General features: G+C 39.8%; 1 protein-coding gene across 16 annotated transcripts in view; it reads left to right on the forward strand.

The window, feature by feature from the left end:
- Positions 1 to 23655, forward strand: part of raskol (Ras GTPase-activating protein raskol) — a 232647-nt gene that overhangs the window by 193878 nt on the left and 15114 nt on the right. For all 16 annotated transcript variants that reach the window (XM_046619079.2, XM_069134882.1, XM_046619072.2 and 13 more), the window contains 2 exons: positions 9954 to 10048; positions 23290 to 23576. In XM_046619079.2, the coding sequence (XP_046475035.1) occupies positions 9954 to 10048; positions 23290 to 23576 (382 nt within the window). The remainder of the gene's footprint in view (positions 1 to 9953; positions 10049 to 23289; positions 23577 to 23655) is intronic.

The raw sequence follows: 23655 nt of genomic DNA on the forward strand, positions 1-23655 counted from the left end.
ATATCGCAAATGACGAGTAAAGTGATTCGAACTGAATTTCATCCACACAATAACGCCTCTACAACAAAAAAATTCCAAATTCTATGAATTCGAACCGAAAAAGCATATTTAATAGTAATACTAGATCAGTCACGTTCTTGCTGTACATTTTTGATATTAACAATCTCAACATGTTTTTTGACCGGTTTTATCAAGTTTTACCTCATTTATGTTGTTGTAAATAATGTCTTCGTAACTCCTTAGTTAATTACGAAAACGTCGTATTATGCAAAATACTGATTGAGTTGTAATTGATAAACTTAATATTCGTAGAAGATCATGATAATAATTTTGAATATTCATTGCAGGGAGTTTCTGGAAAATCCACTTACAAACGAAAAAATCCCTGACTCATTGCGAGTGAATGAATAATAAACACAACTGAACTATTTCTTTTGGCCCAATCAACTAATCTTCAGTCGAATAATCTAAACTCTTTAAAACTCTGATATCATCATCATTTTTGTTCTACTCATTTTTTTATTGGACTGTACGCCTGATGTATCCTCAACGTGGCTTATGTGGGGCTTTCTTTGTCAACCGAAGCACTTTCATCGTCTGCCAGACTGCGTAGGAAACCGCTGCTGGGATTCTGCTCCCCCTCCCAGTTTTCCTTCTCGAAGTTCTAAAAAATGTCCCAGAAGTCAAAAAACAATAAGTTACCCAGTTGACAACAGAGAAAGGTCCAGAGAAAATTGACTGTGCAAAAAATGGCGACTTAACCTCTCAGTTCGTTAGTATAAAAAGGATCTGTACTGGAGGTGAATAAGATACGGGAGGGGAGAAAACGGATACTGAGAATGTTGGTTTTTGCTCTGACTTATTCAGACGCGTTAACGCAACATGGTGTGGAACACATGCGTGTGTTTCGAGGACTAAGAATACCTATCCAGCACCCACTTACCCTCCCGTAGCAAACGAAATCCGGGTGGATGTAAATTTTAAGCTCTCTACGGGACGGGAATTTGTGGATCGTTGGGATGAGTCGGGCGGGTTAGTTTCGTTTCACGACATCCGGTCCAGTCCCTTCCCTTGCCTTCTCTTCCTCTCGTGGCTAATAAGCTGTACCGAATTATGCAAATATGGATACAAAGGCGGCGTGGCGTTCACCGCAAGCCCCACGTCTAACATAAAAGCGAGGACTCGGGCTTTGGCCAAAGCTGCAGTGCATGCAGAGGTGCTCTTTCAGCCACGGGCCCGCAACATGTCTGTCTCTCTGTGTACGCCACTTCACACGACCATAAACAAACGGCAAAAAAGTAACTTTCATCCTCGAAAGACTGATGCCAGCGACGCGACGCACCGTCGCCATCGCCACTGGCAGCTCATTTCAGTCGCCCTCCGGTCGCCTCTGGATGAAAAGGGATGAAAACGGATAAAAAGAAGGGGTGCAGGCCTTTATATGCGATGATTACAGAACTGTAACGCCCTGTCATGACTGGCACATACGGTGATTGTACTCCTAGAGGCTGTGAAAGGTTAAACTTCTAATATCATCTGAATGGACACAGATACTCCGAAACGTTGATAAAGAAATCCTCCGTTGCAGTGATTACTCCTGACAAAAATTTGTGCAATCCAACAAACTTCAGGATGCAGGAATTAGATTGAAGTGAAACGTTAATGAGATCCTTTACCCGTTTCCCGGGCAGCAAAATACGTCGAATCTCATTCGTGCTAAGGATCCAAACTCCAAATGGTCAAAACACCAAGTAGCACTTCCATTTTATCAAAGTATGTGAGGGGAATTGGGTTAATGTCATGTGCGAATTGTTCGTTAATCATTAGTATGATTTCGAATTTGAACTCCTGGTGGCTTACTGAACGATTCAGAACATTCTTCAATAGCCAGATTCTTCGGTAAATACTTAGAGTCAAGTATCCCGAAAGAGAACACCACGAGAGATGGCTTTCAGTATGATTTGTAGCCGCTGATTGTGAGTCAATAACTGGATTGAAAATATGCATGCGCTGTAACGATACCAGAAACAAAGGCAAACAAGAAAGAGACATGACGCAAAACCACGTGGGACCCCTGAGGCATTTCGTCACCAATGCCTCATACACCATTTCGCCGCAGAAAAATTACAATACAAATGATAACAAAAGCACCGTTCCAGCGGCTTAGGATCAACAGACTTTTTGTTTGGACTATGGAGTGTCGGATGCTGCTGGAGGAGTGACTGCATCTTCATTCACGATTGCCTAATGCCTGCCAGCGTGACGAAATGATTTCGTATGCTATTTTACGCCGATGGTTATACAACAATATGAGCATGAAAAAAGGGTGAACTGTGCGCTCAGACTGGCCGATAAGCGATTATCGCCATGACCGAGTAGGATTAATTGCTCATTTAATATGTATCTTATACTAGTTGGAATCGGAGCATATGTTCAAGATGTTGATTATGCAGAGGATGATGGATTGAAATGCTCTTGTGCGGATGAAGTAGGCATACATATATGTATGTTGTACGCGTGTGTATATGTATAGGCGTCAGGCAGACTCCATTTACTTCTGTAGCACTCATCTCAGGAGCACCTCGATGCGGTCGCCTCGCTGCAGCGAGCGGCGTGGTACGTATTTCAAACAGCTGCAGTAACGTAACACTGGATCTTGACGTTGGGAAACCTGGAATAAAAATACTTCCTATTCCTGCAGCCTACACTCATCTAATACAGTTGAAGTAACAGAGCATTGCTTGTGTGCTGGATACATAAATATAAGCAGGCGATACTAGACTGACTATTCCTCCTGCTTGTGATCGATTAAGGGTGTATTTTTAAAGAACTCGAGTCTCCCAAAAAGCCCTGCCAGCGGCACACTTCTGTTTCAACAGTTAGTCGGTTAGCCTCACATGGAACAATCGTGTTATTATCAGAATTTTTTCTAAGCTGCCTCTTATGGTTACAGATATAGCTGTAAAGGTATCATGGGAGTTTGAATCTTGTGATCGCTTTGGTTGATCGGAAAAGATCATGGTGGGAAAAAGCACCAAGAATATTTTTTCCAACTAAGTGGTAGTGTTGAAACATTTTGGATTTGTAAACGTACTTTCAAATTTTCAGTATTCTTTTAATGATGTTGTGTTTTGGTTTGTTGATGATTTCATACTCGAGAATGTTACGCAAGTAATGATTCTTTACATCGTTTCTTTTAACCAAGCGTAAAACATTAATTACACCACTAGAAGAATATAGATCCTTGCCACGCCACATACATGCATATGAAATATTAAAAAAATTTACGAAGTCATTTTGGATTCACATTAAATTCTGATATGGCATGTGTGCTCCCTTCAAATTCAAGGAACATTCCATGAAATATTCACCCGGGAAATTTTACGAAGTATATCTTTGCATCTTTTAAAACGCGGTGATATTCCGTGAACACTTTGAACTAATCTGTAATCTTTTCTAAAGTCTGGATAACATCTCATGGAGTATTCTCAAGTACCCATGAAATCCGTAAAATAAAATTCCATGAAAAATTCCTAAACTCTTAAAAATGTAGTGTAGGCATATTTTGAAGTGACCAATTTTTTTAGTGTAAACGTTGATAAATATGATTGTCTTGACCTCAATAATGACGAATAAGTATTTGTTTCTTAGATATGCAGGTCAGTGAAAAAACGTCAATTTGTTTACGTTTCGGCCCGGGTGGGAACCCTCCTCAGAACGAATTTTTTTTAATAATCTGATGCGAGAATTTTTTGAATGATAAAACTTAATGTGGACATGACGATGAAACGTATTTACAGAATAAAATTTTTAAATACACTGCTACATTACAATTATACAGTGCAATACGGAACTCCCAAGTTCGAATCTTGGATCATATTTACTGGCAAGGAAGGACGGACGTTGAAATTCATCGTTACAATTTCAACGTCTGTCCTTTCTTGTCAAAAAATTCTCGCACCAGATTATTGAAAAAAATTGGTTCTGAGGAGGGCCCATACCCGGGCCGAAACGTAAACAAATTGACGTTTTTTCACTGACCTGCATATCTAAGAAACAAATACTTATTGGTAAAAGTTAATATTTAAGGTTTGAAAAATCGGCATGGTTCGATTGGAACGGACTTCGAAGAATCGGTTGATCGGTTTGTTGATGCGAATGCATTCCTCACTTAACAGTCGCTTTCATTGTGATTGCGTTCAATTGTTAGTGTCAACGCTCTGAGGTTTCGTTAATGCGTTTTACAAAGAACCGTTTTGTTTACTCGCTCCCAAAACCGATTGACCATTCGCAGGGAAAACAGCGTAAAAGTTGAATGTATTTTGCAGAATAGTAAAGTAAATTTTGATATCTCGTATTTACACGAATGTAACGCAATGGAATTCCAAAAGGCCACGCCTGTGAGTTGCAACAGCAGTGAAAGATACAAGAGGAGCCATTGATGAGAGAAGAACAAAGTCGTGGTATCACGAACGTCACACATGCACGTATGCGCACGGTTGCGTTGATCTCCGTTCTCTGCAGCGTCACTCACTAATTGTGAAAGAGAAAAAGAAAGAAGATGAGAGACTGCAGTCTTGTCAATCAGCGGAATTAAAACGGAGAAAATAATTACCGGCGTAGACATACGGACGGATGGATCAAGGGAGTGCAAGGTACCAGAAGACTCCGGTTTCAGCCGTTATCTGAGTTGCACGTAATTATAATGTGTCTGTTGAATTCTTGCGTTATTGCGTTCGTTATTGCCATTGTCATTACCATTGCCTCGAAGTCAATTTGGGTGGCAGTTCACTCCAAAGCGATATTGGCAGCACCTGCCACCGCAAGCTAAGCAAACGTCAAACAGTAGCAAGCTGTGGATACACGTGTGATCGCGATTTTATCCACTGTTTCTACCCTTTTGAAGTGGGAGTAGAGGAGGTGAGTTCTGGCATCTGCCATCCTGTCCACCGTTGCGTGTCTGTCGGTCGATTTTAAATTGCAGGCACAACGCCGCTCTAATTACCCTTGGTAGTAATGATTCGGATATGAAACAAGTCAAGCGATCTTGACATTGATAAGCTGATTCTAACCCGATTAAACTAACGCATGCAACAACGTTGCCTCCCAGGTTTAAATCCATCGCTTATTAGTCAGCTACTACCAGCAATGGTTCCGGTTTCACCGGGCAACCGGTTGTCTATCTTGAATTACGACATCTGAGCCGTGGGGAACACGCGACTATTGATTAGAGCTAAAATGTCATCAACCTAATTGTGGTGTTCTGTATATACTTGACACCACCAGTTCTGGGTTGGAAGTACGTTCGGTTTTCAACGTTCGCGGATCAAAGATTAAAACCAGATTCGATCGTTTCACCTACTGGAAATACGTCAGCAATCACGGATCGATTAATGAAACGTGAAATATCAGGTACGAGGGGCGTATTTTTTTACCTCTTCAGTATTTTTCAAGCGTTCATTCGCAGGCTCGCTTGAGTACCTCAGAGCAAGTACGAGGCACTTTGTGTTCCTTCCAATCGAGTGAATCTCAGAGCGAGTCGAGGACTCCTACGGAATTTACCGCGGATAATGTAACGGCAGGGTCTCAAATTTGCCCTCCGGACTCTGGCAGGACCACCATGAAGAAGAGCCAGTTGCTCACTTGGGAAATTCGAGCCCATGTGTTATGAATTGCGTTACGAGCGGATGACGTGCTTGATTGTTTGGGTCAAATCGGTCGTTCAGAATGAAAACGAAAAATAAATTGCTAGAGTTTTTGTGAGCCACACCATCTGAATGTGTGCAGCAGCTGTTCTCTTTCTCTCCAAATATTAATCGCGGAAAATTACTGTCCCATTCCTCCCCACCCATTTGCCTGAAACGCTTATCCTCTTTCCCTGCCGCAGTATGACCGAATATTCTGCAGGTATTTACGTCAGAGCCATTTCATCCGGAAATCGCTGTCGCCATGGAACTGGAGATGAATTGTGGGATGGTTCTTCTACAGAATCCTTAAATCAGTTACGACCCGACGACTTTTTTCAATAGCTTCAAATCCCTCTGTCACTGCGGGCTCGCATGTGACATGAAGTGACGTACGAGTCAGTCGTGACACACCGAAATCATATTCAAAATGACGGAACTCACGCCTGCTGCTGCTGCTGTTTACACGTCTACTCATCCCTACACTGGAATATAATGTCGAATGCATATGGGCATGATATACAGTAAAAGGGCGTTGCCGGTGTTGACGTCGGTCTCTGTGTCGCGAAACAACCATCCCCGATTTTGATATTCTCATTAGCAAAGCAGTGGTGCACGATTCACTCAACCACTCGTACGATTTTCACAATTTCATTTAACTGCATGTATTTTCTTGAACAGTATAGCAATGAATCGGTGTACTTGGAAAGTCGTTCACCTTGAAACGGTGCTTGAGTGATAAAAAATGCGATAGGAAAGATCGAACGCATTTTTTTTTCGCCCATGAGCAACCGTACGCATCTGAATAACCAGTCGGAATGACGTCGCCTCGTTGTCCCGTGCTTTTTTTTTTTTGTCCGTGCTAGACTTCACGGCTCAACGTCATTTATAATATAATCGCGCGTGCTAATAGTCGTCGCATTAGTGGCACTTTTGGCTCACCCCATCTGAGGGGTAGCCCATAATAGAGCGATAAATTCGACGGTCCGAACCCCCATGTATGGAAGGACTTGATACAATACGAGGCAGAGGCATGTAGCTTGCGAAGCGTCGACTGTATCCTGCGTTAACAATCATTTATGTATATTCGCTCTCCGACTGACTAGCTGCCTTGCTCTCTTCTCGATGAACCCAATTGCATGTGAATACTTCACGATGGCATGAACTGGTTCATCCTCAGCATTGAACTCGTCCACACTTCGTACTGAACAGTTGCTAGAAATACCCATTTGAAGTGCTATCAATTTCTCTTCTTTGCACGTGACACATAGTAAGAATTGGGACATTTTCGAGTCTGTATTAAATCTCTTTTTTTTACACTGTTAGAAATGCGGTGTTAATTGAAATACCGACAATATTCTGTAGAACTCCACACCATGTTGGTGTTCACTTTACGACCACTTGGTGTCAAGAATCGAACGATTTACACCGATGATGTTTAATTTTATACTAATCGGTATCGACTATCGTTGATACCATGAATTTTCTGACAGTGTATGAAAATTTGAGCATTACCGATCTGGAATAGAGAATTGAAGACTCTACAACAAAGTGCACGACTCAAAATCGTGAAAACCAGTTATTTCCTTCTCGCAGACAGTTCTCCAAATGGATCTTTAGACATTTTTCTTCTCGATTTTGGGATTTGGGTTTATTAAATGGTTGTTGTTTTTTTTCAAGATTGAGTTTCGCAGGTTCGATATATAAGTATTTTCGAAAACGCGTTGATTTTCATATGGCGAACTATTAAACTGTCTATTATTCATGTTAGAAGAATCAGTCTTACATTAATTCTTTAGTATTCGACTTCTGCAGGACTATGCATATAAATGCATACATTACGCAGATGGATGAATTGTTCTCCAGATAGAAAGTCCCGCCTAGCTGTTCAATGAATACGAAATGAAAAGCGTTAAACCGTGCATTACCTGCATTTTGGATAGTAACAGCGATCAAGACTTCTAGGTCAACTGCACGGCGGCAAATTCTAATTGGATAAACAATAATTACTACTGCGTTTTATTCCATGCCTACGCTTTGTGCAACGTTGTACAACGTTTCCCCGACGACAAGGCAACGAAGCGCTGCTACTGCAGATGCCGCAGTTAAAATGGTTAAAAAATTCTTTTAATTATAAAGGGCTCTCGGCGAAAGGTGCAGTCATGCAAATGCAGCCGACCTAGCTACGTGCATATGGTGGACGGCATATTGGGTAGTGTTCATCGAACGGTGCAGCGGTGAAAATAATGAAACCCGTTGCTGGCGTCGCTGCTGCTGTTACTGCTGATTGATTGATGTCGATTTTTCTCTCGTCGTAATTTACGGCTCTCTGCAGCTAACGTGTAGGGTTTATTATGTCCAAACCGAGTCTCCCTCTTTCGGCATAATTATTGTCCTCGGATTTTCTGTCTCGTTATTTCGCACTGATTCAAATTTACTTTTTGAGCGATTATGTTTACAGTATAAAATTTTGCACTTCGTATGGAAATTTCACGAATACGACGAACAAATGTAAAAATTTTAGTACGGTACAAATGTCGACAGATTTTTTCATCCTGTTCGTTAAATTTGTTTCAAACATTTTTCGTTATATTCCCAATTCACATGAGTAATTTTTCTCGACACATTGCGATAAATTGACTAATTGCAGGCACAACCCACTCGCAGATTTCTATAACATAAAAATTCACGATTCGCAGATGTAACAATAAATTAAACGCTTTGAATAATTGTCGTACTTCATTTCTTGAACTTTCATATTTTCATATGCGTTGGATTCTTGTTATTGAAAGAACCGATGGTGTCGGGTATTCACACACAAATGCCAACGAGCTGGCAAAGATCGATATATTTTTATCCATCACCGTCTGAATATTCTACAGGTTCGATCGTTAAATATAACTGGCCTAATTCTTAAATATCTCCGTCTGGTTTAGAAGATGGAAAATGATCCTTGCTAAGATCATTATTCAGTCACCATAGCGTGATTGAAATTTAGGAACAATTTAAAAGTATATTATTTTGCGAAATTAAAGTCAAGGCATTTCCATACAAGCGTGTTTTTATTATATACGTCTGTCATGGTGTATTTTTATGGTGGCATGTGTACGTTTATCTCATACGATACACATGATATATCATGTATTGTGGTGTTTCTTTAGGAAGCAGCATTTTACTTTTTTCCGACCTGAAAAACTTGTACGTAAGAAGAGAAAATAAAAAAATACTCGATAATCCAGTTTTGAATGTCCACTCTCAGAATTCGAAGTTTTCCCATTCGAATGATATGGGAAAGATGTCGTATTTTTCTAATGGTTACCACTCAGGTGCATTTGATGATACGGATTTGTTTCTAGGAACATTTTGTAGAGCAATTAATTTCGTTGAATTTTCGGCGTAAAGTCAAGATTTTGGTCGCTAAAGACGTTTGCTTACAGGACACATAGTTGAGAAATTAATTTTCTAGAAAATACTTCCAAGATTAAGTCCGTATCATTAAATGTGGCTGGGTGGTTACGATAAAAGAAGTCAAAAAAAAAAAAAAAAAACAGATCGTCCCCATTTTACGCAAATGGGAAAACTTCGCATTCATCGAACGATCCTTCAAAATCGGATATAAGACGTATGCTTCGGCGAGGACTTTCCGTTTCTTCACACCAAGCAAAACAAGTTTTTCAGGTATGAGCGAAATAAATGTACAGCTTCCAAACGAAACGGCCTAGCATGCGTAGCACCCATGTAAGTCGGACAACAACTGCGGGAAAAGTTGTTACTTATGGGGAATTACCGTTTTCTTGCGAAATATCGTGACAGGGTAAAATTGGAGAAGGGTGAAGGAGCCCTGCTGGCATGTTAACAAAGAAACGTACATAGGCATATGCGTATACGTGCACAACATACACATGTGTACGAGTATACGCCCACAGTTGTACTTCGATATTGTTATTTCCGGTCGGAGACAGAACGGCTGTAGACTAACGGTCAAAATGTAGAGTTATGGACCTCTAAATACGCCCCTCTTGAGCCCCATTTGAGAACCTCGGCACTGTTTACTATTACCAACCTCCTAAATGGTCTTCTCACATGTACAAAAGTCTCGAGTTTCTTGCAACCGCTGCACGTGCAGCCGCTGCATTTCAAGAATCGGTGTGTAAGCCAATTGCTGATAAACGTCTGTGTCGAAATGATTCAAACAGGGTGAGACGAAGGTACGATCGGATCCTTCCACGACATCTCGACTAAATCGTAATTTTCGTTTTCTCGTTTCAGATACCTCCTACGAGAAAGCCTGCCGGCGAGGAAGCGCACCAGCTACACCCGTACTTGGTGCCCGACCCCTTGACGTCACCCCCAACCGCATAGTGGTGAGTCTATTGTCAATATAAACAACCGGGTTTTACGAACAACCTGTATCGTAAAGAGGTCATTTCCAGGGAAAGGGAACATTATCAGTGGTGGCATTCTAAATATACGCTGAATAGTTTTATTTTTTTCTATTCGTTGATAAACTTCTTGACCAAGGGTGGAGTCAAAAAGTAGAATGGCTACAATCATGTAATGCATCATGCAATCATGCAATCAAAAAATGCATGAACAAGGTGAAGTAAAGAAAACTAAAGTATAGAAGTGTCAGAACGAATGAGAATATATCAAGCCAAAACATGGAAGGGTTTATTTCTATTTTCTATAATACTCTGCTTTTCTACACTTCGACTTTTCTACATTTCAACTTATGACATTGTCAAAATCTTTGGAATAAATTTTCGTGTGTTAAAAAAATTCAATATTGAGATTTTTTTATTTCGTAACCTTTCCGGCTTTACTTTTTAACTCTCGCCCGCAAAAAGATGTATATAAAAATCTATCGAAAAACCCTCTACACTTTTGCCAAATTTTCGTCAAACATAGATAAAGGTTGAAAAAGTCTCGCATTATTGTTCGTCAAATTTTAGAACAAGAAAAGAAAAAAAAATGACATCAAAGTTACGTACTCAATCGCATAATATTAGCTGTTCGAAATTTAACTGAAACGACGCTCTCGAAATCTGTACAAGTTTCCCTTTAAAGTTTTATAAAAATTCAGAACTTTTTTCAAGTTTCCACCAATCTCGTAACAATTACAAAGTTAATCATTGAAATTCATTCGCACACATAACATTCGTTACTTAGTTCTATATGTTTACGTTATATGTGATCACTATTATCCAGTATTACAATTTTTCGATTAACCATTGTAAAGCAAAGTGGGCAAAGGTATAAATTATGGTCCTGAATGCGCGGTAGAAAAAACGATCCCCAGTTTGGAGATGAAAAGCGGGAAAGAATAACTCGTGAGAAAAACCAAGACGATAAAGATAACCTTTACGACGTTTGGTTTGAGTATGAAGTCTTGGCCTACGGGTAATAGGAAGCCTGAATTTAATGCGTTTAGGGCTGTGTTCTGGTAATTTTCCTTTTTCTTTCTCTCTCTCTTTCTCCTCCCCTTCGCTCCTCTTGCGTTACGAATGATTTACGCGCTTTTGACACCGCAGCGCGCAACTGCAGAGACTTATAACGTAAGTTTGTCGAAGCCCCAGGGCTAGAAACGTATCAATGAAATTCAAACTGTGTATAACGGGCCTGAACCAGCCGCAACAACTGCACCGCGAGTGTCTGTCTCACTGTTTGGAGCGTTTCATGTATATTTAAGGCTGACAAGGCGCCTGCCTTCGGCCGATGGAGCGAAAGGTATAATTTTCAGGAGTGTCGAGTTTCAAACCGTCCGTTTCTCCGATATGAAATAAGAGAAACAGCTCCTCGAGGACAAACGGCATTCTTTGACAATGATACGTTACGATATACGTTATGTATCTCTCACGTGTTACGTTCTCCGTCATGTTGTATTTGTGTCGCTGCGTATGCGTGAAATAAAACAGATAATCCAAAACTAAATTCAAGATAATAGCCAGTTTGAGAAACTTGCCGTGTTTTGGTAGATGTATCCTTCTTTTTCTTTTTTATTTGTATTATTATACATATTGCGTAACAAATGCAAATTTTCTCGGGATAATCCGATGAGAGGTCGTTTCACTAATCTATGTGATATTAAGAAATTGAAATAATACCGAAGGAGGTAAAAAAGTTCACAAAGTTGAAGTTAGCAACGATGAGGCAACGCAACATTGAAAAAAAAGGACTATTTTTTAGGATCACCGAATGAGTTCTGCCGAATTCCAGACAAGTCTAATGTTGCGAAATAACGTTTTTTCCCAATAATTCCTCGTTCCGTTGATGTCAAGATTTTGAATCTCATTAAAGTTCAGCGGTTTTCACCGTAATTCAACTGCTCGTAGAAGCTTATCGGAACCGGATGAACATGGATTGTCGGTCGCCGTGTGGTTTTCAAACCCCGTTATCAATTTTTCCATTATACCTCAAACAAAACGTACATTCGAAGTCGAATATTTCAAATACGCGAAGCCAAAAGACCGTTGCCTCCTTGTTGTACACGATTATTTACATAACAAGAGTATGTTACGCGGTTTTTCACGAAGCACGAAATTGAGGTTAGGTTCGCGTAATGGCAGATTTTTTTACGACAGCGCATGCGTACGCGCATTGACAGACTGATTCGAGCGTTACAGAAACAAATACTTTTTGTACGGAAAACACGCATGGAAGGTACGTAAAACATGCTCGCGTTTTATAAAGTTCCTTTCCGTCGTAAAACCAATTCAAAATCGTACAGATGCGTAAGTAAATGCATTTGTTGTAACGAACAATAATAATTAGGCTTATAATTTGAAGAATATGAAGACAAAGGAACTTTGCATTTTCCAGCCCGGAATAGTATTTTCAATTTCTCTAACCACATCTTAACGCAATACTCGAAATTTTTAACTCCGTATCTATCGTAGCGAATGCGGTGTACTGAAAACTTATAATTCTGTAGAAAAACATCGTATAATGAGACATAAATGTTGTAGATATTTCGTGGAATAGTAGTTGAACTATTACACATATAAATAGGAGGAAAAACCATAACAACGTGATTGATTATACTATGAGTATGCAGACACTTGTATAACAAGTATTTCCTGAGAAAGTATTTCATACCTAATAAAAATATTCATATCATTGTTTAGCGCAAGAAATAACATAAACACATAATATGCGTTTATTATTCCGTGAAAATAGCTGCCATTGCCACAACTATAACACGATTTTTCCTCAGTTAGGTTGGTATAACACCCCTCTACATCTCCTCACGCACTTGACATTGCTGCCAACTGATCCACGCCCAAAGGTATCATAATCTTGCAGCTTCTGCAGCGATGCGAGTGAGTGAGAAAGTGAATGAACGAATGAATGGATGAATCACGTCGATTGCGTTATGCGAGGGTCTTCTTTTCCCATCGAAACGGTAAATACAAGGCCCTCCAAGATTGATGGCATAGACTATGAGACTGAGAGCAGCGAGCCTGCATTTCTGTGCAGCAACTCGCTTCTCCCTAGATTCGTCCCAGAATAGATCGTCGTATTCCTTCTTCTGTCGTCGTTCGACATCAGAACCGGCCACACACGATTTCGACTCCTACACCTCCTGAAAAATTGCAAGCTTCATATGCTGAAAAGAAAATTGGCGAAAAAAAAGAAACTTCATGGCAGAACAATTCAAAAACTGACACATGTAGTCGTTCAAGTTAAATTTTGGTCAAAGCAACGTGTTTTTTTTTTTATACATCAAAAAAAATTGAAACCCTGCATGAAGTTCAACTGAATCATTTTCTTGTACTTTCTTTTATACCGGATTCTCATGGTTTGTTTAATTTTGGTCTCTAATCATGCGTCTCATCACCGTTGCATTGCATATTACTTCGTGATCGACGAATGAAAATATATTCTACAAAGCGTACTGTTCTGCGTTGTGCAAATTTTCTTGCGTCAAGCTAAAAACAACCGCCAGGTGATTGGACTCATTGGTAGAACAATTTTTTCAACGATTATCTGACAGGCAACTCTTGTTTCGTGTAAAATATACTTCATAAATTTTTCACCCGTACGTTTTAAACCACGTTTAAATGCTTTCTTATTCATTATCTCGATTGTGTCAACAATTTTGCCCTCATAACCCCGAAAGTGAAGGCATCATTGTTCAAGAAAGCGAAGCCATATTCGCTGCATTCTTACGTCGCAATATTATTATAGATAAAAAAATCGATCTAAACGATGTAAACATCATTTTATTGATTTATTTCTTACATTTACAAACTTTTCACCACTGGCTCTGATATTCTTATCGTCCGTTCAAACGCACGAAACGCTTCTTTGGTGAACCCACATGAGAGAGGCAATACCATGCTTGCATCCACCTGTAAAACCAGATACTAAAGTGATGATACTTCGCACATAATTCATGTCAAAACGTATTGCTGTATAAATACCAGCCGATGTTGCACACTCGTGACGTTCTACAATTTTTATAGACTCTTGGCTTTTGACCAGCACCGATGTTACGACGTACGATTTGGTACGAACTTTGAGCTCTGGACTAATTTTTGCCTCTACGGTGCATGCCGAGCTGAAGCGACGTACCTGCATGTACCTAATCGGAGCATCCCCGTAACTTTCTCGAACAGATCCAAGTATATTATAATTATATCTGTCAGGTTATGTGTATGGAAAATGTAGATACTCATTGATAATGATAGATAAATGATTTCTGTACACTCTCTTGGGTATAAAGACGTATATAGGAAACAAAGTAAATGAAGCAGACTGCGATTGACGTTCATTGTGAGGTTATAGTGCACTTTCGAAATCTTGACGTAAAATAAATTTTCAGAATTACACATATATATGAAAGAGCAGCCACGATTTACCGATTAAATCTCATTAAGTACAAATGTGAATAATAATTTTGCAGAAAAAAAACTATACAAATAAATATTTATCTTTGTTAATTAATAATACACTCATTCTTATCATATTCCCATGTAAACACGCCTGAAATTTATGTACAATACATACACTCCGTTCGGGAAATTTTTTTATTTTTTCTAATATACGTGGCGCGAGTCACTTCCTTGTCTCTTGATAATTCACTACCGGTTGGTACAAAATGACAATAAGTCGCAGCAAATTGTTCCCATGCACCTTGGCACGCAGTTGTTCATTTTGTATAATTTATCCCCCTGGACTGAGGCAACGGGCTCGTCGGACCCCGGACTATTTTTATTACGCCGATTTATTATCCGGTGTCTCTCGGGTGGACGTTGACTCCCGCAGCAGGAGAAGGAAGAATATATTTGAAACTAGTTTTTCTTGAGTCGATTTGGACCCTCCTCCCAAAGGATCGTTAGCATCCGTCCAACCGACGGTGAGCGCACGAAAAATTCGAGGCCGAAAAGTCTCCCGTCCTAAAAACCGTGTGAACGAGAGATAAGATTATAATAACAATGACGACGTGAAATCGATCAGAGGTACCTACATTACATTCCGAGGAGGACGAACTCTGTCGATTTCTGCAGCGAAATGGAAACGGGTCTTGACGACATTATCATAAAGCCAGCTACTCCGTGATATCGATTTTTCCTTTTACTAGTTCTTCTTCCTTGCGTGTTTTTCTAATCGAACATTCCAATTTATGTCTGAAGCTTTGCCGTTATACTTTCTTTCCATTTTCCTCGGCTGTTTCCAATTCTTTGAGTTCGTTTCTCTAGTTTCGTTTCAAAGCGATCTACATTTTTTCCCTTATTTTCATTTCCAAACACTTTACCAAGGTATGGAAATAGATTCTAAAAGAAATGTCGAACCTCCAGTTCCATATGAACAAAACGAGTACAGCAAATCCTGGTACGCAACGTATGGTACGGAAATGAAACTATAATACCTTTCGCGTGGTTCGAAAGATGGCGCCAAGCGGTAGCTGTAATAACGTCAGAAGTGCACTGGCCAATCTCTGCCGTCCTATCAACTTACCGCGACATTATTGAACGACGACAAAAAACTAAACACGAAGAAATCCCGGGTTGTAAGATGCGTTATACCTGTAAAATATTTAAACTTTATGAGTATTTGTGAAAAATGAACGTATAGAAAAGAAAACTGTCTATGTCTTGCTCAAACGGAGTCTATTCCAATTTCGAATAAAAATTTCCTGGTACATATTTTTCTTTCGAATTCTCATACCCACCCCAGTGCCCCGAAATGGTGTTCCCGTGTTTTCTTCGTCATCGTTGTTTTGACAATGCAGCGGTTATACGCATCTATACGTTCTTTGACCACAAGCAAAGATGTCTTCTTGCCCCCCCTTTCCCCTGCTATTCTTTAGAAACCAAAAAACCGGATGTCGGGCATGTTCTTTATACCTGCGCACACACCGCGTTGTTCAGGGTCATTTTTAAATTCCTCTCGTCCCTTGGGAGTGATCCCCCCCCCCCCGAACATCCTCGACTCAAGGTTTTCCACCAAGTGTATACAATATAGATATGCGATGCAATCGCACCAAATCTATGACAGGGATTTTCGGAATGTAAAGCTCTTTTTCTAATGCCGGCAAAAACTCAACGGCTTATCTTAGTTTCAAAATCCGTTAATGGACGCAATTGCCCATCTTCAGAGCCTGAATAGAACCTCAAACTTTCAATGCGTTTTCATTTTCTGCGCAATTTTGAAGAAGGTTTAACATGACAATTTCAAATATGCGTAATAATTACTCATTCGATTCAGAGTAATGTTGTGAAATCAAATTATTTGCGAGAAATCGGTAACAGCACGAACAGCACTACTAGGAGAAAAAGATCAAAGATTCTCTTTGGTGCAGCGCGCATTATACAAACTCTGCCGCAAGTCGCGGTCAGTAGGATATTGATGAATTTTTTCTCACCTATGATTAGTAATCTGATTGACTCGAAATTCGAAAATCGTGTGCTTACAAGATCGCGGATTACAAATCTGAACACAAAATTTGGACTTGTGAAGCGGATGATCTATTATCGTCGTTCGAAATCCAGAAGGAAATCACACGATTTGATACTTGAGGAAATTTGATATCCAAGATTTTTTCAAAACACCGATTACTTGTCCGGAGTGAGAGTTGGGGAACTTAAAATAGGGGACGCAAAGAGTCATCCACTCAGAATTTTTAAACATCTCCTTCGGATCTTTAATCAGCGATCACAAAAGCCCCGAATTACAAAATTTCGGGCGAACCCGGGCTACGTAAAAATTAATACTTCGAATGGATAAACACACTGTGAGAAAATTCACGGTGTAAATAAAAGTCCACGCCGATTAGTGTAAGCCGTTCGATTCTTTACACCAAGTAGTTGTAAAATCAAGACCAAAATGGCGTGGACTTCTATAGAATATTTTCGGTGTTATATTTAACACCGCATTTCCAACATTGCAGACAATACGCCTACTTATTGTTCGTTGAATTTGTTAGCTTCGGCAATATGCGCGATAGAGAAATTTCAAGCATCCATTATAGTAGTGGGCTTATTTTTCCTACATAAAAAAAGCTAGAAACTTGTTACCCGCGACTTACGTGACACCCTGTATGTATATACACATAGCATGTACATACATATGGGTGTATGGCAGGCATGAGGCGGACACGTTGTCGTAAAATTGGAATTCAACCACCGTGCCGTCTGTCGACTCTCTGAGACTCTTGAAGGATCCGAGAGTAAGTACCGTGGTTTGCCTCTGGCCTTACTTCGGCACGTTGCAGCCGGGAATCCGCACCAGAGTCCAATCGCACAGCTAAGCAGGTAACAGCGGGAGATTTTTTTTGTCCTAAAACAATGAACCCTGAATGGTTGGTGCTTATCGAGAAGAGAGGGTGCGTACGGCGAACGAAACGGGGAAAAAAGGAGACGAGAACGGAGCGAGAAACGCTTCGAAACAAACCCCCCCCCCCCCCCCCCCCCCACGAGAAAATAAAGGAAAGGAATAAATGAAAGAAAAGAAAAGTAGAAAGAGATGGAAAAGGAGAAGCAACTGCGAACTGGTTTCGGTTTTCGGTGCTGCCTAAGGGGGCAATGCGCCGCATCGCTCCGGACTCGGAGATCCGGACCATTCGTCTATAACCCCTCTCGATTCGACCCCAGAAAAGACGTTTTTGTCCGTCTTTGGGGTCGCCTTCGAAGGGAAGAGGGCGATCAGCCAGGTCTGACCCAGCCCAGCTGGGGTGAGCACAAAGGTGGATCACCCCGAATGATCCCTGACTTCAGCCCTCGATGCAATCTACGTCATGGGTACCGGCAGGATACAACAGCTGCGTTAGTCCGGGTTCAGATTTTGCGGCGAAATGATCGCTCAGCCAGCGTTTCAGGTGAAGCACGAATGTCAAAAATGTGCGATTCATAAGTTGGTTGTCTTACAGTGTGACAGTGGGAATCGAGCTTCACGTAAAAGTGTTGATATTTTTGATGAGATTGAATCGATCGTTTAACGTCACACTGACGTGTGTCGTTGTACCAGTGAAAGTTACACGCGCTACGTGTGACCGGCGTTGGTTTTCGAAAACGTGTATCAAACCGTAAATCGTGAAAGAAAGAGCAAGTTTAGAGTGGATTACACGAGCTGAGCAAACTGGGAATTCAAATAAGAAAGAAAGTGGCTCCAGCTCAAGCTCGAAACCGATCGGTGACAGTAATTTGAATCCCGCGGTTTTACACTTCACCCGCTATTTCTCCTGGCGCCCTGTTTCTTCATCGGAATTCCTGCGCAGTTCTCTGAAACTAGAACCCAGTACTTGCGGAAACCAAGAAAAATCCACTCGAGTATATTCTCTCGGAATTTATTGATGAACGTTTGAACCGTAGTATCAACGAGAAAAAATGTGCGCTGGTGTAACCATGGACGAGTCGAATGATGATAAAGTTGTCAACGTGATTTTAAACTACTTTATGAACCGGGTAATTTTCTTGTTCGATTTCTCAATTTTTTATTACAAGTAAGGAAATCGTTGATCCTGCGGATCGCTGCATAGAGTATTAAGTAATTGTCCAAATCCTGATGTCCAAATCTGAATTAGTATAGTAATAATTCACTGACATTGACGAGTTGTGATCAATATTCTTTCTCAATTTATCCAGATTCCAAGTGCGTGTGGGTTTGTCGATCTGCGCTGTTAAAAATTATTGTGAATTTACTACACATTTGCTGTACAAACGAGTTATCGATTTACGAAATCAGGTTGCAAATTTACAAATGCGGTGCAGCGACGTAAATCACCATATGTTTGTCATAAATTTACAATAAAAAATTTAGTTGTTACTAAAATTTGTAAAAAAAAAACACAAAAAAGTCATTTGAATCTACTAAATTGCGTAGTGAACTTGTTGTATTTGTAAATTGAATAAACAGTAAATGTATGGTGAATTCACTGCCCCGTATCCGAGTAAAACTTCCGATACAGCGTAGGAAGTTCTATACAGAAATTTTCAACAGTATACCTATCGACTGGTGAATTATACAACACTTAAAGTGAGAGTGTTGTATCAGCTTCAATTTATGCGCGAATGTCATCAATTATTAAAGTGACACTACTCTCTAAATGTGAATAAGTTATAAGTATATCACTGGAGGAAATCAGTGTATATCCACTAGGGTGGTCCTTATTTAAGGTTTTGACGATATTTTCCGGCGCGCAACCCGAATAAACTTGAAAAAATTCAAAAACAATTCTCTAATTTTTTCATATTCATATCTCAACTGTAGCCCGTGCCTATAAGAGAGTGAAAAATTAGAGAGTTATATTTGAATGCACACTGAAAATCAGTGAAATATTAGTAAAAAGTCACCGAATCTTCAGTGTATATGCACTGTTTTTTTTCCAGTTGTATACTTGTAACCGAGAATCAGTGAATTTTCACTGATCTATAAAGTACCGTTCCAAACATTCGAAACAGTCTTTCGATCACGGATTCGTTTTTGTTGATCCAAAAACATTAATGCGTTTTCAGTGAAACAATGACAAATACGACGTGACTGAATCTGCATATTATTCCGAAAGTAAAAGTTCTGTTTATCGGCCAGATTACTTGCCACTTTATAAAAATCGATATGCACATCGTCCACATAAATTACATTATCTATGAGATGCCGAAATGCGGGAAATATATCGAAACAAAGAGTATCATGCAAATATAATAATGCGATAAAATTTGTGCAAATATTGAGAAATACCGTGTGCTCATATACTATTTGCAACTGTTTACACGTATACAGTAGCATCTCAATTCAAAATGTGAACGATGACAAAGCCCATAACAAATCGAAAAAGAATCATATGTACACGGGCTTATCGATTCACGATAACTTATCGACAAATGTGAATGTGTCGTAAATTTGATAGAATATTGTCAGTTTGGCACATAATGAAACGAACAACTAACAAAATGGAGTAAAATTAAAAACAAATCTATAGCGCAAAGAGACCTGAAATGTTTATAGCATCCGTTGATTGGGTGCTGTCCGATCAGTGGGCATTTTACCCTACCCAAGGTACCAGTGCGAAGGAGGTATCGGTGTCTGTATGGTGGCCGTGTATCGTATTATAGGTATATGTATAGTAATCCCGTGCATGGTGAGCATGGGAGGCAGGCGGAGAATCGGCCTTTCACTTCACCGGAGCTGAGAGAGCAATGTCATTGGAAATCCACGATAGTCCAGTTGACAATTTTCTCTCGAGCTGATCGCTGCTCTCACATTTGATATATATTTATATACAGTACACACGATAAGTTTACTCACGGATACAATATATTCTTCGATACTTTCTTCCTCTTTCCACATTTTGGGTGAGTTAAGCTGTTCTTCGTCTGATTGTATCGAACACTTTTGAATGGACGCGAATCGTCTAAATAGGAAATAGAAAATTTGCATAATTTCATTAAAGTATCAAATCGATGCTGGTGTATAGGAGTGCATAACCTAGTTCACGGAAACGTTATCATTTTATTTCACGTGTCAATGTGGATTTCACATTTTGCAGCTATCTTTTTTATCGAGAAACACGATACGATAACTTTTTGAAAAACTAATCTTTTTTTTCATTACAAACTGATAAGATTGATAAATCTGTGACTTGAACGGATTCGCCCAGCCTTTCTAAAACCTGTTTCACTTTATTATGCGCTAACATTTGTTCACACTTTTATTATACCTCTTTAAGATCATTGAACTAAAATGAATTTCATAAAGCACATTTTTCTGATAAAAATCACCAGCACTGCGTATCAATTTTTAAATTTTTTACAAGGAATTGTAAACCGGTCCTCTCAACGACCGTCATAAATTACGTATACCTAGAATTTTATTTTGTAACACTATAAGCAAACGGTGGGTTCACGTTTTTCAACGTTTTCGTTTGATCGAAGTATTTTTCCTGCACCCACGTTTTGTTTCGCAACTCCACTGACATGTTGAAAAATGTTTGCGAGACGCGTTGGCTAGAAATTCGATTCCTGATCTGATTTTATGGGTCAAATGCGGTCAAGCCGCAACCGCGCTTCGCATCAAATAATACGACTGTGGATCAGCAAAGCGACGAAGATATTTATCGTAAAAACGAGTCGCGTTATCCGTGCCCCACAATTACGTGTGCTTGATAATACTTGTCCCGTGTCTGTGATTCGAATGCGTAAAAAGAGGAAGGATGCTGCACAGAGGATTTTGTTTTCATTCTTTTTATTTTTTCCTCGTTCAAACGGGCAAAAATATTTCAGGCTTTGCGCACGCGTGTGTGTATTATGTACGTGTACGCACGTATGCATAATGCTGTGGATGGAATATGAGCGCCGAAAAGTTGTCTGACTTGTTCCCCGATATATCCACCTCTATAACCGAGCCACGTGCTTGACGCTCTACCTAGGAGTCTTCTTGGTTCTACCAATACCTGAGAGTTTGGTGTGCCAGCAGTGGCAGACCAGGTGGGAACCAGCAACGATTTCGTTTCTTACCTCCAAACTCTCCTTGATCGGTGTGCTCAAAACTGACGAATGTTTTAGTCAGCTCTGCGTTGAATGTGGTTGAGAGGATTTTCGAAGTCGGGACAGAGCGAAAAAAGAAACAGCGTCAATCGTTGTAATCGATTTCTGTTGGAAATTACTTCTTGTTATTTATTTATTTCTTTGATTTTTTTTTTTTTTTCAAACATAAATTTCACCAGGTGACTGATATCTCCTTCAAATTATATTTTAACCTGTAATATTAAAAAGTGTTAACCAGTATCATTTTTTCGAATACGAACCCCGAGTTTTTACGTTAATCACTTTACGCCAGGTTGAAGATTGAGATTTATAGTGCAGGTGGCCAAGTAAAAAGAAACTAAAAACCACAATCACTGCAATGGCACCTATGATCACCACATGATCACTTCAGATAATTAATCCGTATCTCAATCAACACGTACCTTTAAGTTGCCATTGTATTCTTTGAGATTACCTACCAAAGAAGCAAATTATATTTCCACATCTCGCGCTTTAATCCCGATACTAAAGTTTAGATGATTCTTAGTACCCGTTACTCTATTTCCTGCACGTCGCCGACGCGTTGGGTGAAATTTTCGGGAGAACGGTAAAGTTGATATAAAAACCCGAACAGTTCGTACCGGTGAAACTGTTATGTTACCGGAACCATCGCGGTGGATAGAGATAACGAAAAATACTGAAACGAGGAGTGATGCAGAAGTGATACGCTTGTTTGAGGTTGAAAAATGACATTTTTTGCTTGTAACTTACAATTAATTGTTGTGTAGAAGATTTTAATACCTATATGTCAGCTGGAATTTGATAGACTCCGAAATTATAAGAATCTGGGTCAAATTCTAAGTATATCCGACAAATGGTTGAAGAGAAATCGTAGATGTAGCGTTTTGAAAATTACTATTCTCATTTCGAATTTAAATCTGAGAACCATCGAAAGACGCGAAAACAACCTACAATAACGATATTTGTTTTTTTTTTACAACATTTATTTTTCTGGTCGATTGAACTTGGAAAAATGAATGAATGCGAGACCCTCGCTGCTGTGACGCGTGGTTGCATAGCGCAGTATATTCATCGTGAGTTGATCCCGGTAATTTATGGATAAAATACTCTCGTTCACGTTGTAGTTACTGCTGTATTCGGATTATATTGATATACGAAGTGTATGCAGCGCGTTATAACATTTTTTGATTATTTTTAAGATAATTCATGCCCAGTCAGCAAGCAAAATGAGTTGAAAAACATTAGAATTGTATAAAAAAAAAAAAAAACACTAGAGTTCAATCATTTCGGGCGACCTAATGATCAAAGCTTCACTCAAATTGTCGATATCTTACAAATTAGATTGTTTTATTGTATTGTATTGAAACGGTTTCATTTTCTTTACCTAATTTTTGATTAAATAAATCATTATAAGCTATACAAAAGAATATAATGGTAAACTTGAGGCTAAATATTTAGTACCGTTGTATTTCTTGTGTAATCGGAACTTAGCGTAAGCGGAAACTTATATTTTCGATGAAGTTTCATATGCATGTAGCATCCTTAATAATGGTTATAGAAACTTGGTTTAAAAAATGCAAAATTGAACCGATCTACATCCGCTCTTTTTCTTTTTATTGCAGAATTTCTTCTCCAAGAGATCGTTTCGATCGAATCCCCTGAAACGAACGAAAAGCGTGACGAAACTCGAACGGCAAAAACAACGCGGAGCGGCCGGACTGAGGGGTTGCCGTTCGCACGAGTCGCTTCTCTGCGGACAAGCTGTGACCTCGATGGACTTGGCTGCTGTTACGCCTCTGCATCCGAGCCTCCTTGGCCGACAGCATTGTTTCCAAGTAACGCCTAGCAGCGGTGTGCCGAAGTACTTTAGCTGCAAGACCGCCCACGAGAGGGATCAGTGGGTTCACAGGTAAGCTGCAAGTGCTGCAACCACCATTTTTATCCACCGCCACACCGTCGAGGAGATGCAGATTGTTGTTGTGACCGAC

This window comes from Neodiprion pinetum, chromosome 3 (genome assembly GCF_021155775.2).
Source record: "Neodiprion pinetum isolate iyNeoPine1 chromosome 3, iyNeoPine1.2, whole genome shotgun sequence".
NCBI classification, from domain to species: Eukaryota; Metazoa; Arthropoda; class Insecta; order Hymenoptera; family Diprionidae; genus Neodiprion; species Neodiprion pinetum.